Below are 26,560 nucleotides of genomic sequence, written 5' to 3'. Positions count from 1 at the left end.
TCATCTGCTGATGGACATTTAGGTTGCTTCCATGTCCCGGCTATTGTAAATAGTGCTGCTACAAATACCGGGGTGCACGGGTCTTCCTGTATTATGGTTTTCTCTGGGTATATGTGCAGTAGTGGGATTGCTGGGTCATATGGTAGTTCCATTTTTAGTTTTTGAAGGAACCTCCATACTGTTTTCCATAGTGCCTGTATCACTTTACATTCCCATCAACAGTGTAAGAGGGTTCCCTTTTCTCCACACCCTCTCCAGCGTTTATTGTTTGTAGATTTTTTGATGATGGCCATTCTGACCAGTGTGAGGTGATGCCTCATTGTAGTTTTGATTTGCATTTCTCTAATAATTAGTGATGTTGAGCATCTTTTCATGTGCCTCTTGGCCATCTGTATGTCTTTTTAATTTTTTTTTTTTAATAGCTACTTTATTTATTTATTTATTTATTTATTTTTGGCTGTGTTGGGTCTTCGGTTCGTGCGAGGGCTTTCTCCAGTTACGGCAAGTGGGGGCCACTCTTCATCGCGGTGCGGGGACCGCTCTTCATCGCGGTGCGCGGGCCTTTCACTATCGCGGCCCCTCCCGTTGCGGGGCACAGGCTCCAGACGCGCAGGCTCAGTAGTTGTGGCTCACGGGCCCAGCTGCTCCGTGGCATGTGGGATCTTCCCAGACCAGGGCTCGAACCTGTGTCCCCTGCATTAGCAGGCAGACTCCCAACCACTGCGCCACCAGGGAAGCCCCCATCTGTATGTCTTCTTTGGAGAAATGTCTACTTATAGGTCTTCTGCCCATTTTTGGATTGGGTTGTTTGCTTTTTTGATATTGAGCTGCATGAGCTGCTTGTAAATTCTGGAGCTTAATCCTTTGTCCGTTGCTTCGTTTGCAAATACTTTCTCCCATTCTGAGGGTTGTCTTTTCGTCTTGTCTATGGTTTCCTTTGCTGTGCAAAAGCTTTTAAGTTTCATTAGGTCCTATTTGTTTATTTTTGTTTTTATTTCCATTACTCTAGGAGGTGGGTCAAAAAAGATCTTGCTGTGATTTGTGTCGAAGAGTGTTCTGCCTATGTTTTCATCTAAGAGTTTTACAGTGTCTGGCCTTACATTTAGGTCTTTAATCCATTTTCAGTTTATTTTTGTGTATGGTGTTAGGAAGTGTTCTAATTTCATTCTTCTACATGTAGCTGTCCAGTTTTTCCAGCACCACTTATTGAAGAGGCTGTCATTTCTCCACTGTGTATTTTTGCCTCCTTTGTCATAGACTAGGTGACCACAGGCACGTGGATTTATCTCTGGGCTTTCTATCCTGTTCCATTGATCTATATTTCTGTTTTTGTGCCAGTACTATACTGCCTTGATTACTGTAGCTTTGTAGTATAGTCTGAAGTCCAGGAGCCTGATTCCTCCAGCTCCATTTTTCTTTCTCAAGATTGCTTTGGCTATTCAGGGTCTTTTGTTTCCATACAAATTGTAAAAACTTTTTGTTCTAGTTCTGTGAAAAATGCCGTTGGTAATTTGATAGGTATTGCTTTGAATCTATAGATTGTTTGGATAGAACAGTCATTTTCAAAATATTGATTCTTCTGGGGCTTCCCCAGTGGTGCAGTGGTTGAGAGTCTGCCTGTCGGTGCAGGGGACACGGGTTTGATCCCTGGTCCGGGGGGGGGGTCCCACGTGCCGCGGGGCGGCTGGGCCCGTGCACCACAACTACTGAGCCTGCACTCTAGAGCTTGCAAGCCACAACTGCTGTGCCCGCGCACCACAACTACTGAGGCTGCATGCCACGACTGCTGGGGCCCGCGTGCCTAGAGCCCGTGCTCCGCAGCAGGAGGAGCCACGGTGGTGGGAGGCCCGCGCACCACAACCAGAGAAAGCCCACGTGCAGCAAAAAAGATCCGGCGCAGCCAAAAATGAATAAATTAAATAATTTAAAAATATATATATATTGATTCTTCCAATCCAAGAACATGGTATATCTCTCCATCTGTTTGTGTTGTCTTTGATTTGTTTCATCAGTATCTTACAGTTTTCTGCGTACAGGTCTTTTGCCCCCTTAGTTAAGGTTTATTCCTTGGTATTTTATTCTTTTTGTTGCGATGGTAAATGGGATTGTTTCCTTAATTTCTTTCTCTGATCTTTCGTTGTTAGTACATAGGAATGCAAGAGATTTCTGTGTATTAATTTTGTATCATGCAACTTTACTAAATTAATTGATTAGCTCTAGTAGTTTTCTGGTGGCATCTTTAGGACTTTTCTATGTATAGTATCATGTCATCTGCAAACAGTTGAGTTTTACTTCTTCATTTCCAATTTGAATTCCTTTTATTTCATTTTCTTCTCTGATTGCTATGGCTAGGACTTCCAAAACTACGTTGGATAATACTGGCAAGAGTGGACACCCTTGTCTTGTTCCTGATCTTAGAGGAAATGCTTTGAGTTTTTCCATCATTGAGAATGATGTTTGCTGTGAGTTTGTCATATATGGCCTTTATTATGTTGAGGTAGGTTCCCTCTATGCCCACTTTCTGGAGAGTTTTTATCATAAATGGGTGTTGAATTTTGTCAAAAGCTTTTTCTGCATCTATTGAGATGATCATATGGTTTTTATTCTTCAATTTGTTAATATGGTGTATCACATTGATTGATTTGCGTATATTGAAGAATCCTTGCATCCCTGGGATAAATCCCACTTGATCATGGTGTATGATCCTTTTAATGTGTTGTTGGATTCGGTTTGCTAGTATTTTGTTGAGGATTTTTGCATCTATGCTCATCAGTGATATTGGCCTGTAGTTTTTCCCTTTTGTTACATCTTTGGTTTTGGTATCAGGGTGATGGTGGCCTCGTAGAATGAGTTTGGGAGTGTTCCTTCCTCTGCAATTTTTTGGAAGAGTTTGAGAAGGACAGGTGTTAGCTCTTCTCTAAATGTTTGATAGACTTCACCTGTGAAGCCATCTGGTCCTGGACTTTTTTTTTTGGGCTGCGTTGGGTCTTCGTTGCTGCGCAAGGGCCTTCTTCTAGTTGCGGCGAGCGGGGGCTACTCTTTGTTGCGGTGCGCAGGCTTCTCATTGTGGTGGCTTCTCTTGTTGTGGACATGGGCTCTAGGCACGTGGGCTTCAGTAGTTGTGGCACACAGGCTCAGTAGTTGTGGCTCACAGGCTCTAGAGCGCAGGCTCAGTAGTTGTGGCGCACGGGCTTAGTTGCTCCACGCCATGTGGGATCTTCCCAGACCAGGTCTCAAACCCGTGTCCTCTGTACTGGCAGGCGGATTCTTAACCACTGCGCCCCCAGGGAAGTCCCAGTGTGCCCATTACTTCTTAAATACTGTCCTTAGGGAGGCTGGCAAAATACACAGGTCATAGTTTCAGCCCTGATGGAGCTTACAATCAAGTAAACATAAGCTATACAACAGACATGGGATGGCCGAATAGATTTGCTTGTTTGGTAATATCTGGAAGAGACTGAATAGACTGATATATATGATGGCTGGGACACAGAAGCATTCGAAGGCTAAATTAAGCAGGACAGGCAGGCATGAATGGAATTTATAGTGCTAGTTATATAAGAACCATCCTCAAACAAATTGAAATGTCTGATGAAAGAACAACACTCAAATGCACACTTGGGTAGAACTACAAGAGGTACATCTTTGGAGTATGGATCCTAGGTGCCTCCTGTGTCTCTGTAAAAAATACAGTCACCAAAGAGTCACAGAATCGGGAGTGGAAAACATCTTAGATGTCACGTGTCCACCCTCACCTGACATGAATACAACTGACCCTTAAACAACTGGGTTTGAATTGCATGGGTCCACTTAGAGGGACTTTTTTTTTTCAAGAGTAAATACTACAGTACTGCATAATCCCCAGTTGAATCCGCAGATGTGGAACTGCAGATACAGAAGAACTGTGGGCATGAGGAACCACAGGTACAGAGGACCGCAGGTACCCAGGACTGACTGACTATAAGTTACATGTGGATTTTCAACTGTGCAGACGGTTGATGCCCCTAACCCCCAAGTTGCTCCAGGGTCAACTTTACATCCCTTCTACATCTGGCTAACTGAGATGGTATCTCTGGACACATGGCACTGAAGTGAGGGATGAATCTAGCCTACTTTTGGGATTGACTCAAGCTTTGGGAGTAAAAGGGCCATGGAAATGACATCCTTTCCCTCTGTTCCAAGCAGAGACCAATGCCACAGTTTCCACTCAATCTGTCCCTTTTTGTTGTAGTTTGCCCAGTACAGGCCCTCCCATAGGGAGGTCACTAAAAGAAAGAGCAAAAGGAAAAAAAGTAGAAGAGGAGGAAATATGTGCCAGAGTCAGAGCACAGCAAGCTGACCTACAACTCTATTATCATCCATACCCCAATTGGTTTCTTCCCTCTTCTTTTTAACTATGACTACTTATGGGTACCCCAACATAATATAAACTCTCTCTTTTCTTTAATATTTTACACATGTATATATTATATGACTAAAATTTTTCCAACGCTGCTAGTGAAGATTATGAGCATTTTAAATATGAGAAAAAAAATGAGTCTCACCCAGGGTCACATAAGTAATACACAGAAGAGACAATGCTGTACTCTAGGCCTCCAGCTTTCAAATTCAATGTTCTGTCCCTACACCACAATTTACTAATTTATAATGCACTCCTTTAATAAGAAGCATAAAAGACCAAAAAAGGCTGAGTTGAATTAATCAAGAGAGTGGGTTAATACTTAGAAATCAGTAAATTTCTAAATAAATACTTAGCAAAGACAATAGCTTTTTCTTAACAATATGGAAGCTAGAAAGTTTCATTTTAATATAAAACGAAGACAAACAATTTTGCTTATCAATGCAAAACTACAACTGGCAATCTCCTTGGAGGGCCATTAACATTAACTATCTTACACCCACTTTTTAGCATACAGTGATTGATTTAATCTAATCACAATTATGCAGGAAATTTTATGAAAACAAAATGAAATGTAAAAAACTGACAAGGACTGAACCATTATGATGACTACGTCTATATTCCGACTACTTTCACTCAATCTGTGACCCTGGATAAGTCACTAACCCATTCTCCTTGGTTTCTTAGTCTAGAAACTATTACAATTATAAATTTGCAATATGTAGCTTACAAGGAAATTCTGAGAAACAATATGCCTGAAATAGACTCGAAAAAGCTTTTAATTCCTCAGCATAAAATTCTTTTAAAAATAAAATATTTCAAAATAGTAAGTAAAGCAACTAATAGAATTTTAAGAAGCATTAGGACAAGTTCACAAGGAAAAGGAAAAACCTACTGTTATCAACATAGTTTGTATTTACTGAAAAATTATATTATGACTTTCTCTTATAAAGGATTTAGATAAGCTAAACCTCATTCTGTTTAAGATACCTATTAAGATAATCTAATCTAAATCCTATCCTAACCCTATTTATCTAGCAAGGTAAAAGTGATGCTTTTCCTTAGAGAAAAATGAACTCTTCCCAATATTCATGTTCAAGATATTTTTCTCAAAGAAAAAATACACCCTCGAAACCATACAAGGAAATACTGCTTTAAAAATGAGTTAGAAAATGCTTAATGTACAGATGTTTGGAGGCAGGTGGGACCATGTAGTCAAATAACTGCAAAACATTTTAAATCCCACCCCCTACTAAGTCATCAATCTAACAGTTAAAATAAGACCCTCCAGGGAGCAGATTTCCCATTTCAACACTTAAGGTCATGGCCTGCTTTCTACCTCTCTTCTTTTTTTGCCACTTGTCACACTAGAATGGAAGGCAGGAAGGCAGCTTGTGTAATTGGCCCATTTCCAGGCTAGGAGCAAATCTTTTGATAAATTAAGTGGAGAGAAAGCTGGCAGGATAAACTTCTCAAGTTCACTGCTTTCGTGAAGCTGTTCTCATACAAAAGTTATTTGAAAATCACAATGAGTCTAAAGCTAACCTGCATTCTGCCCTTGATATTTCCTTAGATATCTTTTTCTTCTAATTTTAGAAAGTCTGAGAGAAATATAATGTCATGTGAACACTTTCTCACATCCTCACATCCAACTTTAGTTTAGATTGTTTCATTAGTCCCACTATTTTGCCACAGAAATGCATTTTAAAAGCTTTTTAGATAAGAAACTTTGGGGGCTGCTACCCTTCAAAACAAGGAAGACAAATGAAGAACAAACACCTTACTGTTGATGTGGACCTCTGGTTAAACTAAAACTCAGAGGACAAAATGACCGAATGGAATATATGAATTTTAAAAAAAGGAAAAAGAGAGAGTGCATAGAAGTTTGAAGAAATGGTATATGCTATTCTTCTGCCTTCAATGAGCGATTTAATAGGAAGCCACAAATACACTCCTGAGAATCTCTGCGATGACTGTTAGCTGGCCTGAATTTTCACAAGGTAACACGATTGAGACAGATGATATGACAGAGCAGAAGCCTACTTAAAAAGTCCTTGAATACATGTGCTTTTGGTGGGTCCAGGGTACTTCTGTGGCAGAGTTGTTTACAATCCTGTTACTCAACACTGGCAGACTCTACCAAGTAAAATGCTTTACACACCTTATAAAAGCTACTTTAATAAAGCTGAGACTGACATGGAGAGCACTAGAAGAAATACGGCTATGTGGATTCTCCCCTGACATAAAAGACATATTAAAAGTATCATAAGATACCAGGAGACTTGTAAAACAATGTTCACAGCAGCTCTATTCAAAACAAGGTTCATCAACAGTGGAAGAGACAAACTGTGGTGTCCTCATACATAGAATACTCTATAGAGTATGTGCTGTCCAATAAGGTAGCCACTAACCATGTGGCTACTGAACACTTGCAATGTGGCTAGAGTTTGATGTGAGATATGCTGTGAGTGTAAAACAGACACCAGATTTTCAAGGACTTAATATGGAAAAGAAGTGAAATATATCAATATTTTTGTTGAATTGATATTCATGAATGTTGGGATGATATGAATATGTTGAATTGATTTTTAGATATATTGAGATAAATAAAACATTATTAACATTAATTTTACTTGCTTCTTTTTAAGTGAAGCTAATAAGATATTTTAACTTATACATGTGGTTCACACTGTACTTCTATTGGTATTTCTAGTGCTGCTTTAGAGCAATGAAAATGAATGAACTAAAGGTACATGAAACAATATGAGTAAATCATATAAACATGATTTTGAATGAAAGAAGTCAGATACATAACGCTTAAAATCAGATAAGACTAAACCAGTGTTTAGTGATGTTAACGTTAAAACACAAAGCACCAAAGAAGTGATTACCATAAAAAATCAGGCAAGGGTTACCATGGGAAACAGAAAGGAGCCTGTGACTGACTGGAAGGGGACATGTGGAACCCTCCAAAGTGCCGAGAGCCATCTATTTCTTGGCCTGGATGTTGGTTCACTTTGTTAATCTACACATACATATTTTATGTACTTTTCTGTGCTATATCTCACAATTTTAAAAGTTTTTAAGAAATGATCTCAAACTGCTTTCCTTAAACATTTATATTTGCTACATCAAGTAAGGACTTTGAAGAAAACCTAAAAGGATAGCGGTGAGTGACTGACTGGTCCCATATTTCAACTATATGTTGACAGTTGATACATGTGTTTACAAATAAGTGAGGTAACAAGTTCAGTGTATAAAAGACTTAAAAGAAACCCTTTTTGAGATTTCTTACACACAATAATAGTCATATCCTAAACACTCTCTATATAAATTCTCATCTTTTTCTAAGAATAAGTTACTTTCTTAATATGAGGTGTCATATCAGAAACTTACTGCCTTGGAAAATAAATTTTTTAAGAAAATGAAAAATATTCTGAATATGCGCAAGTCAGTTTACTGACAACATCTGACAAAGGTGAATTTGTGTTTACTATAACTGATATCTAATATTTGATGAAATTTTACAAAACATAAACATATAAGAGCCAAGCTTTAACAAATGAGAGATTTTTCTGTGCAGAAAAGACTTGGTATCTAGTAGAAGGTACAAAACACTTCAAAAGAAATGTTTTAGGATGCAAAACTAAATTTAAACCTTCAGCTACCTAAGAGCAATGTTGATGATCTAATTCATATTTAATTCATTTTCAGGCAAAAGAATTAAATTTATAAATGAAAAATAATCCAGAGACGCAATCTATAGGATGAGTATCTATACTCACCATGAACTTGGTTGATTTCTGAATTCTGGGAAAGAATTTCATCTGCCAATTTTTGAGCAGTTGGCAAAACTTCTGTGTGGTGCACTGTGATCAAATACTGTACAAACTTTTGTAGTTGGTCTCTATTCATTTGAAAGAGAGTCTCTGAAATGGGAAGATGCAATTTGACCTGATCTGGCTTGCGGATGCGGTATAAAGACAGTGCCACAACATGGGCACAATAAAATATGTCCTTGTTTCCACAGCTGCAGGTCACTGAGGTAATCTTGCAACGATCAAAGCTGATGGCCACGTTGCAAACAGTTTCTGGCTCCGATTGTATTGCAGGTTCTGTCACTGTGCCACTCAAGTGGAAACCTATGTGAAAGAAGGGGAAGAGAGAGTTCAGTTTCTGCATTCAGATGCTACAAAATATTTTAATTTTTTGAAATGCGTAGTGCTTGACAGCTGCAAGAAAAAAATATGACAGCTTTTATTTTCAAGTAAAAACATTCAGGCCACTCCAACCTCCCTCTCCCTGCACCTTACAAGTAAAAAATAAATGCTATTTAACAGACATGCTGAAGTAGTTCATTACACAGCCATATGAAAACACTTACTGCAGTATACCACCATCACACCTACATATATGTATATTAATACACCACATCATACTTATACCTAGATCACAGCTTACCTAGAGTAAGCCATCATTACTCTGTTCTAAATCTGTGTGTGGTATATACCTGACCAAGAGCCCCTAGATCTGTAGATTTCTCCCCTACCATTCCACCCTTTTTTAAACAACTTTTTAAAATAGAGTAGGCCAGCTCAGCTTTCTTCTCAACAAACTCCTCCCTTCCTTCCACCTTTATTCCAGGCAGCCCCAATACTGCAACGTCTCTGAGCAGTACGTGCTGGGGGAACTGCAAAGCCCACCAAATCGCACGCATACCATAGCTGAAGTAGCACACAATGACTATTTTCTCTCCTATCATACAGAGAAAAGCTGGTACAGAGGTAGGCTGTTAAACATGCTCACATGCACACATGGGTGCACAAAATCACCAAGTGGCAAGGGGCCTTAGAGGCCTTGTAGCCTCAACTTAGAACCACACAGGAACCCTCCACAACCTCCCTGACCAATGGCACTTGGCCGCTGCTTTGAAGGATCCAGAAATGAGACACTCAACCCGCACAGGCAGCAACGGCTCCTTGGATAGCTCTAGCCACAGCTCACCGCCAATGAAAACTGCCTCTCGCTGCCGCTGCCACCAGTCAGTCAGTCTTGTCCAGTTTGGCCAGGGCATACATCCCCCTCACTCCTTTTCCCTATATATGGAGAAGCTTATCCTGAATTTTTTTTGGCACACCATTCAGTTCCATCTACCCTCTCTGAAAGCCACATGCAGAGGCCAGTGATAAACATTAAGGGGAAACCTCCAGGCCACAGACTTACCTCAGGATTAAGTACCTGACAGAAACCTGAATGTTAGAAATGTAATGAAGCCTCTGACTCAGCCTTCCACTATCTATGCTACTTGAATAAAATTTATCTAGCAGGCCACTATTTCTCCAGGTTCCCCTTCATTCACAAAGAGAAGGATCTTTTCACCACGTGGGAACTCTGGAAAGATGCTGCACACGGAGCTGCAGAGATGTGACATGAGAAGGACAGACAGATGATTCCTAGAGTTCACATGTGGGGCATCTGAACCCTACTTACTATCTCTTTCAAGAGAGGGGTTCCTTTAGGCCAGGGCGTTGGGAGAAACATTATTCAACTTACAAGAAATCTTTCAGAGTAATGTAACTTAATCTTGATAATTCATATTCAGCAACACAATGGAAAGAGAAAAGTGTTGTCATATTTTTTTACCAGATTATCAATTTAAGAAGTGCATTTCCAAAAATCAAGTCACTATTATTGCTTCACAATGAGGAATTTTGATAACCGTAATACGGTAACCACTGGTTTTCTTCCACAGAGATTATCCCTATTTTCAAATGGATATTCCAGTCTCCTCCTCTATCTCTTTTGGTCAAGAAGTTTTTTTGGAAAACCACAATTAAAGAAAGGATACATAGCAAATGTAATCATATTTTTAAAAAATTTTAATGTATTTTCCAATGAGAAAAAAAAAAATCACATAAAAAGTAAACACCCAGGAAAATTTCAGAAATGAAGAATAATAAGAGCAGTCTTGTCTTCTTATATACCAGTGCACTAAAAGCTTACAATAATTAAAAGTCTATGGGACAGGCACAGATTAAGACAAGAAAAAGATCAATGGATCATAAATAAGTCCAGAAAGTTTCCAAGTATATTCTGTATACTTAGTGCAAAGGTTCTCTGTTTTCTACCTGTCACATATGTATGTGTACAAAAGAAGCTAGTTGTCACTATAGGAAGATAGTTATCATAAACTAACCATTTATAAAATCAATCTCTCCCAGCTTAACAATATTTTATTTCTCCTTATCCACCAAGTCAACATCTTTGTCTCTCCACAAAAGTGATACTGAAGAACTCCCATCACAGGCAAAGCCAAGACAACTGAGAATCCGAAAGAGTTAGACTAGTTAGTATTTAAATAGTCTGCAAGGCTATAGTGTAAGAGGTGCTTCAAAAGAGATTGATTTAATTATCAAAGAAGAGGCCCTTCTTAAATAGACATTTCTCTAAAGAAGACATACAGATGGCCAAGAGGCACATAAAAAGATGCTCAACATAACTAATTATTAAAGAAATGCAAATCAAAACTACAATGAGGTTATCACCTCACAAATCACCTCAAAATGGCCAGCATCAAAAACTCTATGAACAATAAATGCTGAAGAGGGTGCGGAGAAAAGGGAACCCTCTTGCACTGTTGGTGGGAATGTAAATTGATACAACCACTATGGAGAACAATGTGGAGGTTCCTTAAAAAACTAAAAATAGAACTACCATATGACCCAGCAATCCCACTCCTGGGCATACACTCTGAGAAAACCATAATTCAAAAAGACACATGTACCCCAATGTTCACTGCAGCACTACAATAGCCAGGACATGGAAGAAACCTGAATGTCCATCAACAGAGTAATGGACAAAGAAGATGTGGTACATATATACAATGGAATATTACTCAGCCATAAAAAGGAACGAAATTGGGTCATTTGTAGAGACCTGGATGGGCCTAGAGAGTGTCATACAGAGTGAAGTAAGTCAGAAAGAGAAAAACAAATGTTGTATATTAATGCATATATGTGGAATCTAGAAAAATGGTACAGATGGTCTTATTTGCAAAGCAGAAACACAGACACAGACATGGAGAACAAAGGTATGGATACCAAGGGGGAAGGGGGCGGTGGGATTAATTGGGAGATGGGGATTGACATATATACACTATTGATACTACGTATAAAATAGATAGCTAACGAGAACCTACTGTATAGCACAGGGGAACTCTACTCAGTGCTCTGCAGTGACCTAAATGGGAAGGAAATCCAAAAAAGAGGGGATATATGTATACGTATAGCTGATTCACTTTGCTGTACAGCAGAAACTAACACAGCATTGTAAAGCAGTTATGCTCTAATAAAAATTTTTTAAAAAAAGAGAGACCCTTAGCAAAACCAACAAAGCCCTCAAATAGTTTTGCAAAACAGTTTTCTTCATTCATGTGACTTGTACAAGTCAGAAGTAAAGTATAGTGAATCCTGATATCGTACAATTATGCTGGGGGAAAACCCCACCTACTATCCAATTATATTATGTTGAATATTTACCACTCTCATAAAATTTTTTAAAAAGCAAACTATAAAATATTGTGACTTCCAAAACAAATTAACTCAAGAGATGTGTGAGGGCACAAATAAACACATTCATGTCTTATAAAAGTACACTTCATTAATGTAATATCATCAAGATTAAGGCATTTCATGAATGTTCATTTTCCAAGTAATTCTAGATTATCTTTCAAGTACCCAAACTCCTTTCAAAATGCCAACTATTTTTGTTGGAAATATTTCTAAATGTAAGTTCTACCTTGCCACCCTAATCAGCTGACCATTCAGGGTATTACCAAGTGAATGGGACAGCATTCCGTGTAAGAGACAACTGCAGGTGGCAGTATTTTTTAAGCAGGCTCTTGTTTTTTCTCTACTATCAGCTATCACAATGACTCCCCTCCTATACTGCTATCCTTTTTCATAGAAAATTCTTTGCCCTCAGGTCAGCTGCACCTCTAATTTGACTAGATTTGTGGCAACTATTTAATGCTCAGAGGTCTATTTGCGGTTTTTCCCTCCTTACTTTTAGGTTGGGATGGCTGATGTTGCTAGAGGTAAGAGGCTTTACTTTAGATACAAGAAAATTACATACACACAGAGGGGACAGCAGGTACACTCGTTTTTAAGACAATGCAATACTGAGTCAACATGTAGGAGGTTCCATCACGCCTCTCTTCAGGGTTGTGTGGTTGTGTATTTTGGCCTCTCCAATTTGAGGAAACTTTGAAATTCCACCAACTCACTCTCTCCGGGTCCTTAATCATACCATAGCACCCACAGGAGAAGCAAGGAGACTATTCCTCCCTCAAAGATAACTAGAGATGTCACTATAGACATTCTTCCCCCACTCCTTCCTCCGCACCCCTCAATGGTCTTATCCTTTAGGTACTGCGTGACTTGAAACAAAAAGTAATGTTCTTGAGAATGGATTTTGCCTTTCTGGAGTTCTGACAATCCCGGATGACCAGCGGCTTTGGGATTGTAAATGCAAAAATCTCCTTCTAGGACAGTCAGCTGTTCTATATGACAGAACTGAGGACACAGAAAGGGGTAATCCTGCGCTCTGTGGTAAACCATGGATAATTAACTGTTTTATTTTCAAAGAACTAAAACTGAAGAAACTACATGAATCTTTTTTTAATAAACATATTTGACTTTACAAAATATAATCTGTCAAAGATAGTTAATTCCATAAGAGCAAACCTCACAGGGCAGTCCAATCGTTTTGTCGTCATACCACCACAGCACCCAATATAATGTTAGTATTCACATTCTCAATCTGCAGGAACTAAAGAAAAACAAAGCAGAAACCAAGGCTCAGTGTTGTATAGGCCTTGGTGACAGACTTTGATTCGGATCAGGTTCTGTCCATTTAAATGCTGTGTGATCTGGGCATATTGTTTAACCTTTCTGATACTTGCTGTATTTTGTGCAAAATGTGGCTAGAAATACCTCCTAGGATTGTTTTGGGGATTAAACTGAAATAACATATGTAAAGCACCTGGCACGTAGTAAAAGTGCTCATTAAATTTTATTTCCCTTTCCTTCCCTTCCCAGCTGGAGAAATAGGGGGGAGGGGTGCTGGAAACATTCCCTTTATCCATAACACTTTTTTTTCCTCTATGGCTACTGGAATCTTGGGGGGAAGGAGTAATCTCATTCTTGAAGTAGCTTGGAAAATAAATGCGAAAGAGTGTTACTTTCATACAGAGAGAACTAGAAAATGTTAGGGGAGAGATTTTTTTTTTTTTTTAATTTATTTACGGCTGTTTTGGGTCTTCGTTTCTGTGCGAGGGCTTTCTCTAGTTGCGGCAAGTGGGGGCCACTCTTCATCGCGGTGCGTGGGCCTCTATCGCGGCCTCTCTTGTTGCGGAGCACAGGCTCCAGACACGCAGGCTCAGTAATTATGGCTCACGGGCCTAGTTGCTCCGCGGCATGTGGGATCTTCCCAGACCAGGGCTCGAACCCATGTCCCGTGCACTGGCAGGCAGATTCTCAACCACTGCGCCACCAGGGAAGCCCGGGGAGAGATTTTTTTAAGTAACCATAGATACTTCAAAAATATTATAATGCAATGATTCTCAAAGCATGGTCCAGGGATACCCATAGCTCCCCGAGAGGCTTTCAAAACTTTTTCATTTTTGCACTTGGACCTTACGGTAGGTCAGTAGTTTATAAGACTTAGCAGGGAAACACTGAAGGGGCAAATTTCTCACATATGAACTACACAATTGAATCGTCTACATTAATTTCACATTAATGAGAATTAAGGTTTCTAGAAAGTAAATATTAAATTCTTCACTGATATTCTAAAAACAAGCTTTCCTTGAAAGCTGATTTTCCATATGTAAGGTTAGATTTTAGTTGCATTTTAAAGGTGACAAGGAGACCCATGATATCAGACTGGAGACACAACTGTTTTAAAATACACAAAGAATTTCTAAAGCTTGGCCACTTTGTGCATATATGTATATGTACTCAGTTAACTGAAAAATGCTAACAAACTGAAAACATTAGAAATTGTCTAAGCTAAAATAAACTGGTAGACATGAAATAAATACACACTAAAAATTACTGCTTTCAGGGCACATTCTTTTCAGAAAAATATGCACCCCGTGCATGAGGTGCTCAAGTAACATATTTTTTGTTGAAAAAGAATTTAACAGAAGCACTGGTGTAGTACTTACACAAATACATCTTTCACCCTTTTCCTAAATAAAAAGAACCCCCGGGGGAAATTAAAGGCAGAAACCAAAGCAATGCAATGTTATGGCTGAAAGGATGGCAAGGGTTGTAAGAGGTTTCTTTTAAGTTTTTAAAGCTAAGTCTAAAAATGCAGAAGTGTTAACCACTCTCATAACAAAGTATTCATTGGTTTGCTAAACCCAGTGCATTGGCTAAATGTATAGTAACTAATACCTGATTATGTGTCCCTGGTAAAATATATGAGTTAATCATTGCCCCACAAAACCCAACTTTTACCTTTCCTAACTCTGAGAACTGCACACAATCCAACATGCCATGCTGCAATTATCAATTTTAAAAACAAAAAGTTTTAATTCAAATCAAGCATAATTTCCAGATCAGCAGTACAGACACATTAAGGGACCAAGACAGAGGCAATAAATTCAACTCAAAACCAACTTGTCTAAAATATGATATTCTTTCTTCAACTACGTAATTTTCTCAAAGGGATATCCTAAATTAAAGAGACTGCATCCTGTGAGCTGGCTAATTAAATCCTCTAGCCCTAATTTCTAACACTAAGCTTAAACAGCTTATGGAAAGACAAAGGAGATTTTGGCGGCAATCACTAATGAAGTGGTTTCCGTCTTTCAGAAAAATTATTTTTTAAAGGAAAAGCTTTGTTTTGAAGTCCACCTTTAAAATGCCTATTTGGACTAGAATTGCTCCTACACTTCATTAATATTTGAGAGAAAGACAATGGCAAATTAATGCAAAGACCAGACTGTAAACCACAGCACACCATATAAACAACATAAAAATTTACGGAGCAGGCACTGGATGGGCCCAATCAAGAGTTCCCAGAGGCACTCCGTTCAGTATTGGTTTTGTTTCCTCGTTAATGTAGATCCTCACAACACTTCATACAAGGACCCGTATGATCAGAATAACTGTGTTAGATATGAATGGCATTACATAGTTATTTAATATTATTCCTGAAAAAAGAAAGACACTTATCCACTAATTCAGCCATCTGTAATGAGCACCTAGAAGAAGGTGCGTTTAAGGAGACTGTGTTGGATTTAAAAAAAAAAAAAAAGAAAAAGAAAATCACATAACTCTGTGTCATCCCCAATCTTGAAGTACATAAGCCCCTCCCCCCCATTACTGTCAAGTAATTTTCCAAAATGTATTTCTGTATTTTAACGTGCATACTTGAGGGAAACAACCATTGCCCAGCCCCAGATTCTGGGTGGGCAGCCGGGGGAGGAGGGGTGATAAACAAATTAGGTAGAATTTGAGTTATGTGCACAACTATAAAGCCACAAAGTGCTTAGGAATTTAAATTATCTGCCCCAATTTTTAAATTCCACTTTCTCTAATGCCAACCTTCTCTAATACAAGCAAAGCAGCTCCAGACTTCCACCTTTCCTGAAGACCAGATCAGCCAGGCTTCCTTGCCCCATCGGTATAGCCCCCAATGCCGCCCCTACAATTCAGTGCTCCCTCCTCATCCCCTCCCTCACTTGGCCTCTCACCTGGATGCCCAACCTCTAAAGTGCAGATTAAGTTTATTAGAGCCCTTTGGTGTTCAACTCCGAGCACCTCTACACACCTGTGTCTTACTTCCCCTAAGGGGGAAGGGGACAGAAGATCCTTTTACTTGTTTATTTCCTGTTGTTGCTTACAGCAAAACAACCTTTAGAAATGCTTGGCTATTTGCTTTAGGAGCTGAGGTGAAGGACAAACTCTGGAAACTAAGTCTGTTTACCAGAGCCAAGAGGTAAGGAGAAAAGTGTGCTCAGACCCCAGAAGGGAGAATGCAGGCCTCGGTAGCCAAACTCCTCCACCCACACCCTGGAACTCCGGCTTGACCCCTCAACTTTAAATTAAAGCCTCTTTCTAAGCGTTCACGTCTCGCTTATACCGAGTTAAGCTCGAAGCAGAGGGCTATGACATCATCTGAGACAGCAGAGTTCTGTGGCACCCTTGTCACAGAGGACTATCCTGGAGGAAACACTCAAGAAGCATTTGTTAGGTGAAAGAACGCACAAACCCTCTTACTCTCTTGGTAGGTAGAACATATAGTTCGGTGCGTCTCAAACTGGAATGTGCATCAGGATTCCTGGGCCCCACCCCGTCATCCCAGGTGACGCTGTGGCTGGTGGTCCAGGGTCGCCGACCTAAGATGATTAGAATTCAGCCTAAACTAGGCTTTTCTAGTAAAAATACATTTAAGTAAATACAGTAAACATAATAGTAAGGAATATGTAATTTGTCATATAAAAAATGTATACACTTTCTTGCTTATCATGGAACCTAAATGCTCCCAATTCCAAGAAGTCAGGTATGAGACATTAAACTGGTCTGAGCGTTAAGAAAGAAAAATAAATGAAAAAAATCTTTATTAACAAAAATGTATTACTATCATAATTGTTAATAATTATAGCTATACCATCCTATTTGAAGTGAAACCTTCATTAAAAATCTAAATTAAAATATAAAAATTTTAAAATGATCAGAGTATTTACTTTTACAAAAAGATTGTTTTACAATGTCCCATGGGATTCCTCATAATTGAAGGCTCTTTGTGTATTCAAAACAATCCAATTAATGGAAAAAAATTACTGGCAACTATTTTAGTAACACATTTTTTGCCTAAGGCAAAATGTACCCTATATGAGAAAGTCAGAGGCAACAGAATATGCAGGATAACACAAAGTGAGGCAGAATTTTAGAAAGAATTAGAACCTTCTAAAATAAGATCTGTTTTGTTAAATAACCTTAAGCAAGTAACAGCCTCAATTTTCTCATCTAAAAAAGGATTAATAATACCCATCTTGTAGCACTACTGTAAGAACTGACAAGGTATATAAACCACCACAAGGATTCCTTCTACGGAATGCCTGCTATCATCATTATTGTAATAGAAATGTCACATGCTCTTGGAAGCACAGCATTTCCAACACATGCACTAAAACCCTAGTCCGTTAGCGTGAGTGCACATGCTGCTTGAAATGTCAAGCTCCCAGGAGCATGCCAGCATTTCTATTACAATAATGGACAAGGGTTTGCTGTTGTTGCGGTAATTCTATACTAATATATTCATATTTCCAAATTAATGGAACTGCTATGATTTTTAAAAATTTGTTCCCATTTTACATAGCGCATTCTTAAAATGTGAGTTGACTCCAAACGGAAGAGAAAAGCAGGGGACTGAGAAGACTTAATTTTGTCTCAAATAACTTCTAGTTTCCCTAAGTGAAACTATATATGTATAAACTGAATCACTTTGCTGTATACCTGAAACACAACATTGTAAATCAACTATACTTCAATAAAAAAAAAAACTATTACCAAAAAATATAAACAAACAAACAAGTCTTTAATAAGAAAAAAAAAAAAGAACAGCAAGGTAGATGAACTGATACTTTGGCTAAGAGGTACATTTTTTTCTTAAATACACAGTGATAAAAGAGAAGCAAAGAGACTGGTTCAAAATGTGGATGAAACATACTAAGACATTCCCACCCATGTCTCAGCAGTGTGATTACAGATGAATGTTTATTTAACTTGTTTTGGTTGATGTAGGGATAGTGTTTTTTCTAAGATTTCTACAACAAACATAAATTACTTCGAAGAAAAAAAAGTGTTTTGGCTAAAATTGAAAAAGTGCTTATTAAAGTCTTCCCAAGTAAAGAATTTGCTACATAAATGATGTCCAGCACACATTCTGGGAGCCTGGCAATAATCACACACCAAGTTTAAACACTAAGGGACATCAATGCCCTCAATGCAGTTCTGCCTACTTACTGGCCCAGCCTACTTTGGCAACAGTACACTCCCAGGCTCTCCTTAACCCATGGATGCTCAGCCCTCTTTTGGCTCAGCCATACTCCATAGAATATGTATTACAGCACTCAGTATGACAGGGCAGAGAAAGACTGGGCTCCTGGTTCTAATTTCAGCCATTATCTAATGTTAGCCTCTTGGGCAAGTTACTTATTAATATCTATTTCTTCTTCCCTCTTCTTTCCTCATGTATTAAATAAAGGAAATAGATTTTTTTTAAAAAAAGCATGTAGGTAGGCAGGAGTAATGGAGAGCTACCCATGACAAGATGAAGGATGGTAGTTACCACAATCACTCACACAAGACCTTTGACCTGCCCTGGCTGCTACAGAATTGAATCAATGGTCACCTCAAAGGACTTGGAAGCTATGGCTCAGGGAAGGGGAGAGAAAAAGGACAGACACTGCTGTAGGTGCAATCACATATATGTAACTGGCATGTGGGGAGAATTTTTTAAAGTTTTGAAATTCAATACGAAAGCGAGTAAACATTTAATTTTTATCTACATAATTTTCAGCCATCTGTCTATAACTGAGATTCTTAAGGCATACCTTTTTGTTATTTTTCATATCTAAAACCTAAATCTAATCTCTAAAGTCTCAGATTGCACAAATATAGGTGAAGTTTATTACACAGAACGTATAAAACACAAAATAATATAAAAACATAAAAGAAAGCCCATTAAAAATGAAATGAAAGGATTGAATCATATTGTCTGCCCTGCCTTCACCACCTAACTATCTGCATTCTTTCCCTACTATCCATTAAGTATTATGAAATATTAAATATTATGAACAACCACTTCCCTAATCCCTTAACTTGGTTAACAGGTGATATACAAGTCTCTGTGGGAAGCATCCATGAACACAAGGGTTTCAGTTCTGAGAAGTCACTGGATTACTGGGCAACTGATAGCTAAGAAGTCAAATCAGAGGTGGATTACAGAAATAAAAAAGATAAACAATACAAACCTTCATTTCCCGAATTGTGTTCTATGTATGTTAACAGGTATTTATCGGGGTGTCCTATGAGAGGAGGACTGATAAGACCCTGGTAGCACTTATAAGTACCTAGAACAGTGCCTGGCATGTGACACATGCTCAATATTTACTGAGAAAATGAACGAATGAATGAAAAAGTAAAAATTTTATTTAGTAGAGAGGTTAAATAAAATCTGAATACTCTACCAAATTGCTCTAGCATGAATTTGAAGCTACAAGATAGAAAAGTCTGAAAACAAATTATCTATGTGCCTTACCTAGGAAGCATATGTGCAGGAGCAGTAAGAATTAAACTTTTATTGTAGATAATAACCCTGTTTACGTGTGACTTCTTTAAAATCTCACAAAAGTACCACTAATAATAAATATACACTACTTCAAAAAGCAATTTGGTTTTATTTATTTCTTCTGAAAGCAAAGCACATAAATGCACAGACATATTCCATTTTAGCCTAGAAGAGCATTTTTTTTTAACATCTTTATTGGAGTATAATTGCTTTACAGCGGTGTGTTAGTTTATGCTTTATAACAAAGTGAATCAGTTATACATATACATATGTCCCCATATCTCTTCCCTCTTGCGTCTCCCTCCCTCCCACCCCTCTAGGTGGTCACAAAGCACCGAGCTGATCTCCCTGTGCTATGCGGCTGCTTCCCACTAGCTATCTATTTTACGTTTGGTAGTGTATATATGTCCATGCCACCCTCTCACTTTGTCCCAGCTTACCCTTCCCCCTCCCCATATCCTCAAGTCCATTCTCTAGTAGGTCTGAGTCTTTATTCCCATCTTGCCCCTAGGTTCTTCATGACCTTTTTTTTTTTTTTAGATTCCATATATATGTGTTAGCATACGGTATTTGTTTTTCTCTTTCTGACTTACTTCCCTCTGTATGACAGACTCTAGATCCATCCACCTCACTACAAGTAACTCAATTTCGTTTCTTTTTATGACTGAGTAATATTCCATTGTATACATGTGCCACATCTTCTTTATCCTTTCATCTGTTGATGGACACTTAGGTTGCTTCCATGTCCTGGCTATTGTAAATAGAGCTGCAATGAACATTGTGGTACATGACTCTTTTTGAATTATGGTTTTCTCAGGGTATATGCCCAGTAGTGGGACTGCTGGGTCGTATGGTAGTTCTATTTTTAGTTTTTTAAGGAACCTCCATACTGTTCTCCATAGTGGCTGTATCAATTTACATTCCCACCAACAGTGCAAGAGGGTTCCCTTTTCTCCACACCCTCTCCAGCATTTATTGTTTCTAGATTTTTTGATGATGGCCATTCTGACTGGTGTGAGATGATATCTCATTGTAGTTTTGATTTGCTTTCCTCTAATGATTAATGATGTTAGCATTCTTTCATGTGTTTGTTGGCAATCCATATATCTTCTTTGGAGAAATGTCTATTTAGGTCTTCTGCCCATTTTTGGATTGGGTTGTTTGTTTTTTTGATATTGAGCTGCATGAGCTGCTTGTAAATTTTGGAGATTAATCCTTTGTCAGTTGCTTCATTTGCAAATATTTTCTCTCATTCTGAGGGTTGTCTTCTCGTCTTGTTTATGGTTTCCTTTGCTGTGCAAAAGCTTTTAAGTTTCATTAGGTCCCATTTGTTTATTTTTGTTTTTATTTTCATTTTTCTAGGAGGTGGGTCAAAAAGGATCTTGCTGTGATTTACGTCATAGAGTGTTCTGCCTATGTTTTCCTCTAAGAGTTTGATAGTGTCTGGCCTTACATTTAGGTCTTTAACCCATTTTGAGTTTATTTTTGTGTATGGTGTTAGAGAGTGTTCTAATTTCATTCTTTTACATGTAGCTGTCCGGTTTTCCCAGCACCACTTATTGAAGAGGCTGTCATTTCTCCACTGTATATTCTTGCCTCCTTTGTCAAAGATAAGGTGACCATATGTGCGTGGGTTTACCTCTGGGCTTTCTATCCTGTTCCATTGATCTATATTTCTGTTTCTGTGCCAGTACCATACTGTCTTAATTACTGTAGCTTTGTAGTATAGTCTGAAGTCAGGGAGCCTGATTCCTCCAGCTCCGTTTTTCTTTCTAGAAGAGCATTTCTGTTGGATGTGGTGATGGTAACATTACAGAAAATAATCAGAAAAATGCAGGTATTGGCTCAGGGCTCTAACCACAATTTTCCTTTCAATATCAAGTAATCATTAAAGCTGTTTACAAATAATGATGATCTGATGTTACCAAACTTCAGGATTTTAAAAAATATTTTGAATAATTTAAAATAGATAACTTCCAGGCCAAATTTGGGACTACTGTTCATTTTAAACAAGAAATATAAACCCGAACAGCTTCAGATATGAAAGAGTGCTAATTAAGTAGCAATTACGTATACAATGGCTTAGCCTGTGTTGCAGAATCAAAATAATGTGCCTGAGGCTTGTCAGTATAATGGAATGAGAACTGACCTGGGAGAGAGACTTGGGTTTTAATCCCAGCTCTGCTACTAACTAGCTGTTTGACCTTGAGTCTGTGGCTTTATTTTCATATCTGCAAAAGGAGGCTAAAGGACTACATCAGCGGTCCCTTACTTTCTTTTTTTTTTTGTTTTGAAGAGAGGGAACAGGGGGTGGGCACAGATCTCTTGACAAGCTAAAGAAGAGCAATAAACGCTCCCCCCAAAATATGCACAAAATTATGCAGAATATTTCATAGTTCAGCATCTGTTATCTGTTCACTTATTTAGAATCTTATAGATCTCCCTATACTCCAACACCTTCGATTCTAAACAAGTCAAAGGCAACCAAAATATATATACTCACATTCAAAATACATGATGAAAACCCAGACTTTGGCTCAAAGTATTTCTTTCTTTGGTTTATAATGAACTTTCAAGGGCTTTTTAAAAAAGAATTTAATGTTTTTAAAAAGTATATTCAGTTTATTTCTAAGATGTTTACAGGCAACTGGAATACCTATCCAAGTACTCACCTATTTGGAGGCAAGCATACTTATCTAAGTTCAAGAGACTATATTATCCATTCTTGAGAATAGGGGATTTATAGCCCACATAATACTAAGCATCAAATGATGAAACAACAGTAATTCTATAACAGGTTTAAAATGGAAATTAAAGGAGGATAAATGATGATAAATAACTGGCATCATGTATAGGACCCAATGACTGATTACTGCTCTGTTTCATCATAAAACTTAACATACATATTAAATGCAGATAAAAATACAATAATTCAACAACATAAAAGACCAATCAAAAGATATGTGGTCAACTTCCTTAATCAATCAGAATTATTATGTTTTAAAAAGCTACTTTAATTGCCTAAAACATAAATATTATAGTCAAGGAAAATTCCACAGTTTAAAGCAAAAAAATAAAACTTGAGAAATGAACTATGTGGCTAGTTTTCAGGCTTTGGAATTTTGAGGAAAAAAGCATATGGCCATACATTATAAATCAAGCACATTAGCTTAACAAATGTTTCATATTATACTAATTTCTCTGGCTGAGTATGAACCCCACTACTTGAGACTGTAATAAAGTTGCCTCTTTTCTTTTACTTAGAAGAGTAGTCAGAAATTGGAAAAGGCCTCATCTCCAATAGAAAGTTATTTTTCCCTGCTTCAGAAAACCTATAAATGTTAGGACTGTAAAAACATGGTAGAGGGAGAGGAGCAAAGATGAGATGAGTGACAGCTACCACAGTATCTTCTACTGGTCTAACTCGTCCTTCTCTTTCATTTCTCTCCCTCTCCTAACATTTGTTCCTTCAAATTCTTACCACACTTTCCCCCTTTACTAAACGCAATTGTACCTTGCCTCTCTCCCTTATCCTTCACTCCACTATCAAAATTACCTTTCTATACACATGCACAGCAAGAGGGAATTCATTAGAAAAGGCTAAGAGAATCTCTTCTGTGGCAGCTATATTCTCCAGCAACTCCGAACTCTACCCAGACCATTTATAAACTAACTGGGGACATCTGCAGTTATTCTGAGCCAAGAATAAAGTTTTTTTATTTGGGGGACAGCTTGACAGGTCTACTAGAAACACAAGTCTAAGTTTATTAAGTTTTTTTAAAAAATATATCAAAATTCAGCATTTTATTAAACAAGAAGATAAAAAAATCTAGGCAAGCCAAAGAAATATTAGCCTTAAAATAATTTCTAAAAAAGCTAAGGAATTCCACTTCATTCTCTTTGATGATCCTTCCTCAAACATATTTTGTTTCTCTCTAAATAAATATATGAAAATTATAGTTACACATTCTTTTTCAAAAGGCCTCTGATGTATCAAATCTTTCTACGAAACTGAATTTTCCTGGTATAACAATGACAGCCATACTAATGACATAATTTTTAAGGGGGAAAATCAGAAGTGAAAGGTTGATACCCTAAGGGAACACTAAGCTGGTATTAATCAGATTAAATGAAGAGCTGATTTCATGATCATGACTTTACTAAAACAGTAGCGCTGTATGCTCAAGAAATTTGGCTCTTAGTAATTCTTTTTGTTTTTAAAGATTTATTTATTATTCATTTATTTATTTTATTTTTGGCTGCGTTGGGTCTTAGTTGTGGCACGCAGGACCTTCATTGAGGTGTGTGGGCTCTTTGTTGCGGCGCGCGGGTTTTCCCTTCTCTAGTTGTGGCACGCAGGACCTTCATTGAGGTGTGTGGGCTCTTTGTTGCGGCGCGCGGGTTTTCTCTTCTCTAGTTGTGGCATGCAGGCTCCAGGGAGCGAGGGCTCTGTAGTTGTGGCATGTGGGTTCCAGAGCGCGTGGGCTCTGCAGTTTGCAGCACGCAGGCTCTCTAGTTGAGGCACGCAAGCTCAGTAGTTGTGGCACATGGGATCTTAGTTCCCTGACCAAGGATCGAACCCACGTCCCCTGCATTGTAAGGCGGATTCTTTACCACTGGACCACCAGGGAAGTCCCACCTCTTAGTAATTCTTAAGAACAAAAGGTTTAGCCTGAAAAACTGAGGGAAGATTTATTCCTGGAAGGAGCATGTTCACTTCAACAGGTTGATGAAAATCTTTCAAAAAATGTATCAACATTTTAACTTTCTAAACAGTATCAAAAAAATCTAATTTAACACTTGCTTGATGACTCAAGGTTATCATGATGAACATTTACTGCATTATGTCCTCCCAGCAATGCCCTCAACAGCATTACTCAGCCAGGTTATTGGCCTTTCAGCTAAAGAGCTTCTGCACTGCCCTGATAGCCGAGTACTGGTCTGCTCTTTCTCTCTCCTTCCTTGCAGAAGTCAAATGCCCCCTTCTCATGTTGACATATTGAATAATAGCTGCATCCCCTCTAGTTCTTCTAAAATGTTGGCTTACATCTTTCTAGGACTTTGGAAACTAGATAACCACCATTTTTAGAGCTGTGTAAAAATAATACTAAACGAGGTCTGAGCACAGGCCTCAGGTTTTCTTCTATGAGTTCAGTGCTTACACTTGAGTCTGGGGATACTGGTGGATTTAGCGTGGCAGTTTCAAGGGCTCTTCTTTTGTCCTTGATTCATTGTTCTCAATTATATCCCAGAGAGAAAGTAATAATTGGAGAAAAATGAATAAACTACTTTTCAAGTTTTCCACAAAAGTGCCATGAACTTGAAAAGGTAAATTCTAAAATTACTTCTCATTACTAGAAATATGTGATGTGGTAACATGTCTGATTAATCACTTCTACCAATATTTTTTTTTAAACTTTTTTTGGGTTTTATTTATTTATTTATGTATTTATTTATTTATTTATTTATTTATGGTTGTGTTGGGTCTTCGTTTCTGTGCGAGGGCTTTCTCTAGTTGCGGCAAGTGGGGGCCACTCTTCATCGCGGTGCGCGGGCCTCTCATTATCGCGGCCTCTCTTGTTGCGGAGCACAGGCTCCAGACGCACAGGCTCAGTAATTGTGGCTCACGGGCCCAGTTGCTCCGTGGCATGTGGGATCTTCCCAGATCAGGGCTCGAACCCATGTCCCCTGCATTGGCAGGCAGATTCTCAACCACTGCGCCACCAGGAAAGCCCACTTCTACCAATATTAATAAGAAAGGGTTAACTTTTCTACCTGTCACCATATGAATCTCACTTTTCCCTCACACATAAAAAAATAACTTTTAGGATAAACATATCTAACATAAGAAGGCTCTATGTTTTTTCAAGAAGAACACTATTTTAAAAAACAAGACACGCCCAGATCTTGGTTTCTAAATACCAATAAAAGAAACCAAAGCTTCTGGGAAAAAATGGCTGATTCTAGGGTTGGGATGAAGAAAATACTGATGCCAGAAAGAAAGTGCTTAAAAAAAATTGAGGGAACTGTCCCATCCTGAAAGAGTCCCCAATGGCCAGGATGCAACTATCTGAGCAGCAAAATAACATTAGTATTGGATTATAACTCAAAGAATAAAATAAATATCTGAGTCCATACTGATAAAAATTATTGAATGAATAAATAAATAAATGAAGAAGAAGGGACACATCTTCCTTATAGAAGAATTCCAATTAAAAAATGTAGAGAGGATGAGAGAAATAAAACTCATCATTAGAACGCCACAGTAATATTTGCTGCAGGCCAAGATATACTGATGAATGATAAAATTAGTGGGTAAAGCTTTAAAGAGAAACACAATATTTGCATAGTCTCAAAGAATCTCCCCTCCAGATATGTAACTTAAATTCTTTGATGCTCCTCCCTCCAGTAGGTGGAGCTTAATTCTCCTCCCCTTGAGGATGGACTGGACTTTAGTAACTCCCATCTAATGAAAAGTAAAAAACAGTAGCTTTATAGCAGAGAAACCTGTCACTTAAGCAAGTGATCACGGTTAGCATAACCAACTGCAAGTCGAGTTGATATCAGGTACCCCCTGAAATGATGCAATGAGAAGTGAACATTACTATTTCTGTGATATTCTTGCAAAAAATGCACGACCTCAATCTAATCATGAGAAAAGCATCAGACAACTCAAATTAAGGGACATTCTACAAAAATACCTGCCCAGTATTCTTCAAAAGTGTCAAGGTCATAAAAGACAAAGAAAGACCACTAAACCGTCACAAATTAGAAGAGACGAGGAAACATAATGAC

General features: G+C 38.2%; 1 protein-coding gene across 1 annotated transcript in view; it reads right to left on the bottom strand.

Moving 5' to 3' along the window:
- The window catches only part of ZSWIM6 (zinc finger SWIM-type containing 6), a 197,427-nt gene that overhangs the window by 66,608 nt on the left and 104,259 nt on the right, over positions 1-26,560 (bottom strand). The window contains exon 2 of the mRNA XM_059916442.1: positions 8,185-8,541. Coding sequence (XP_059772425.1) covers positions 8,185-8,541 — 357 coding nt within the window. The remainder of the gene's footprint in view (positions 1-8,184; positions 8,542-26,560) is intronic.

Source organism: Balaenoptera ricei, chromosome 3 (genome assembly GCF_028023285.1).
Source record: "Balaenoptera ricei isolate mBalRic1 chromosome 3, mBalRic1.hap2, whole genome shotgun sequence".
NCBI lineage: Eukaryota > Metazoa > Chordata > Mammalia > Artiodactyla > Balaenopteridae > Balaenoptera > Balaenoptera ricei.
Note: the sequence above shows the minus strand (reverse complement) of the source record. Positions and strands in the feature narration are given on the sequence as shown.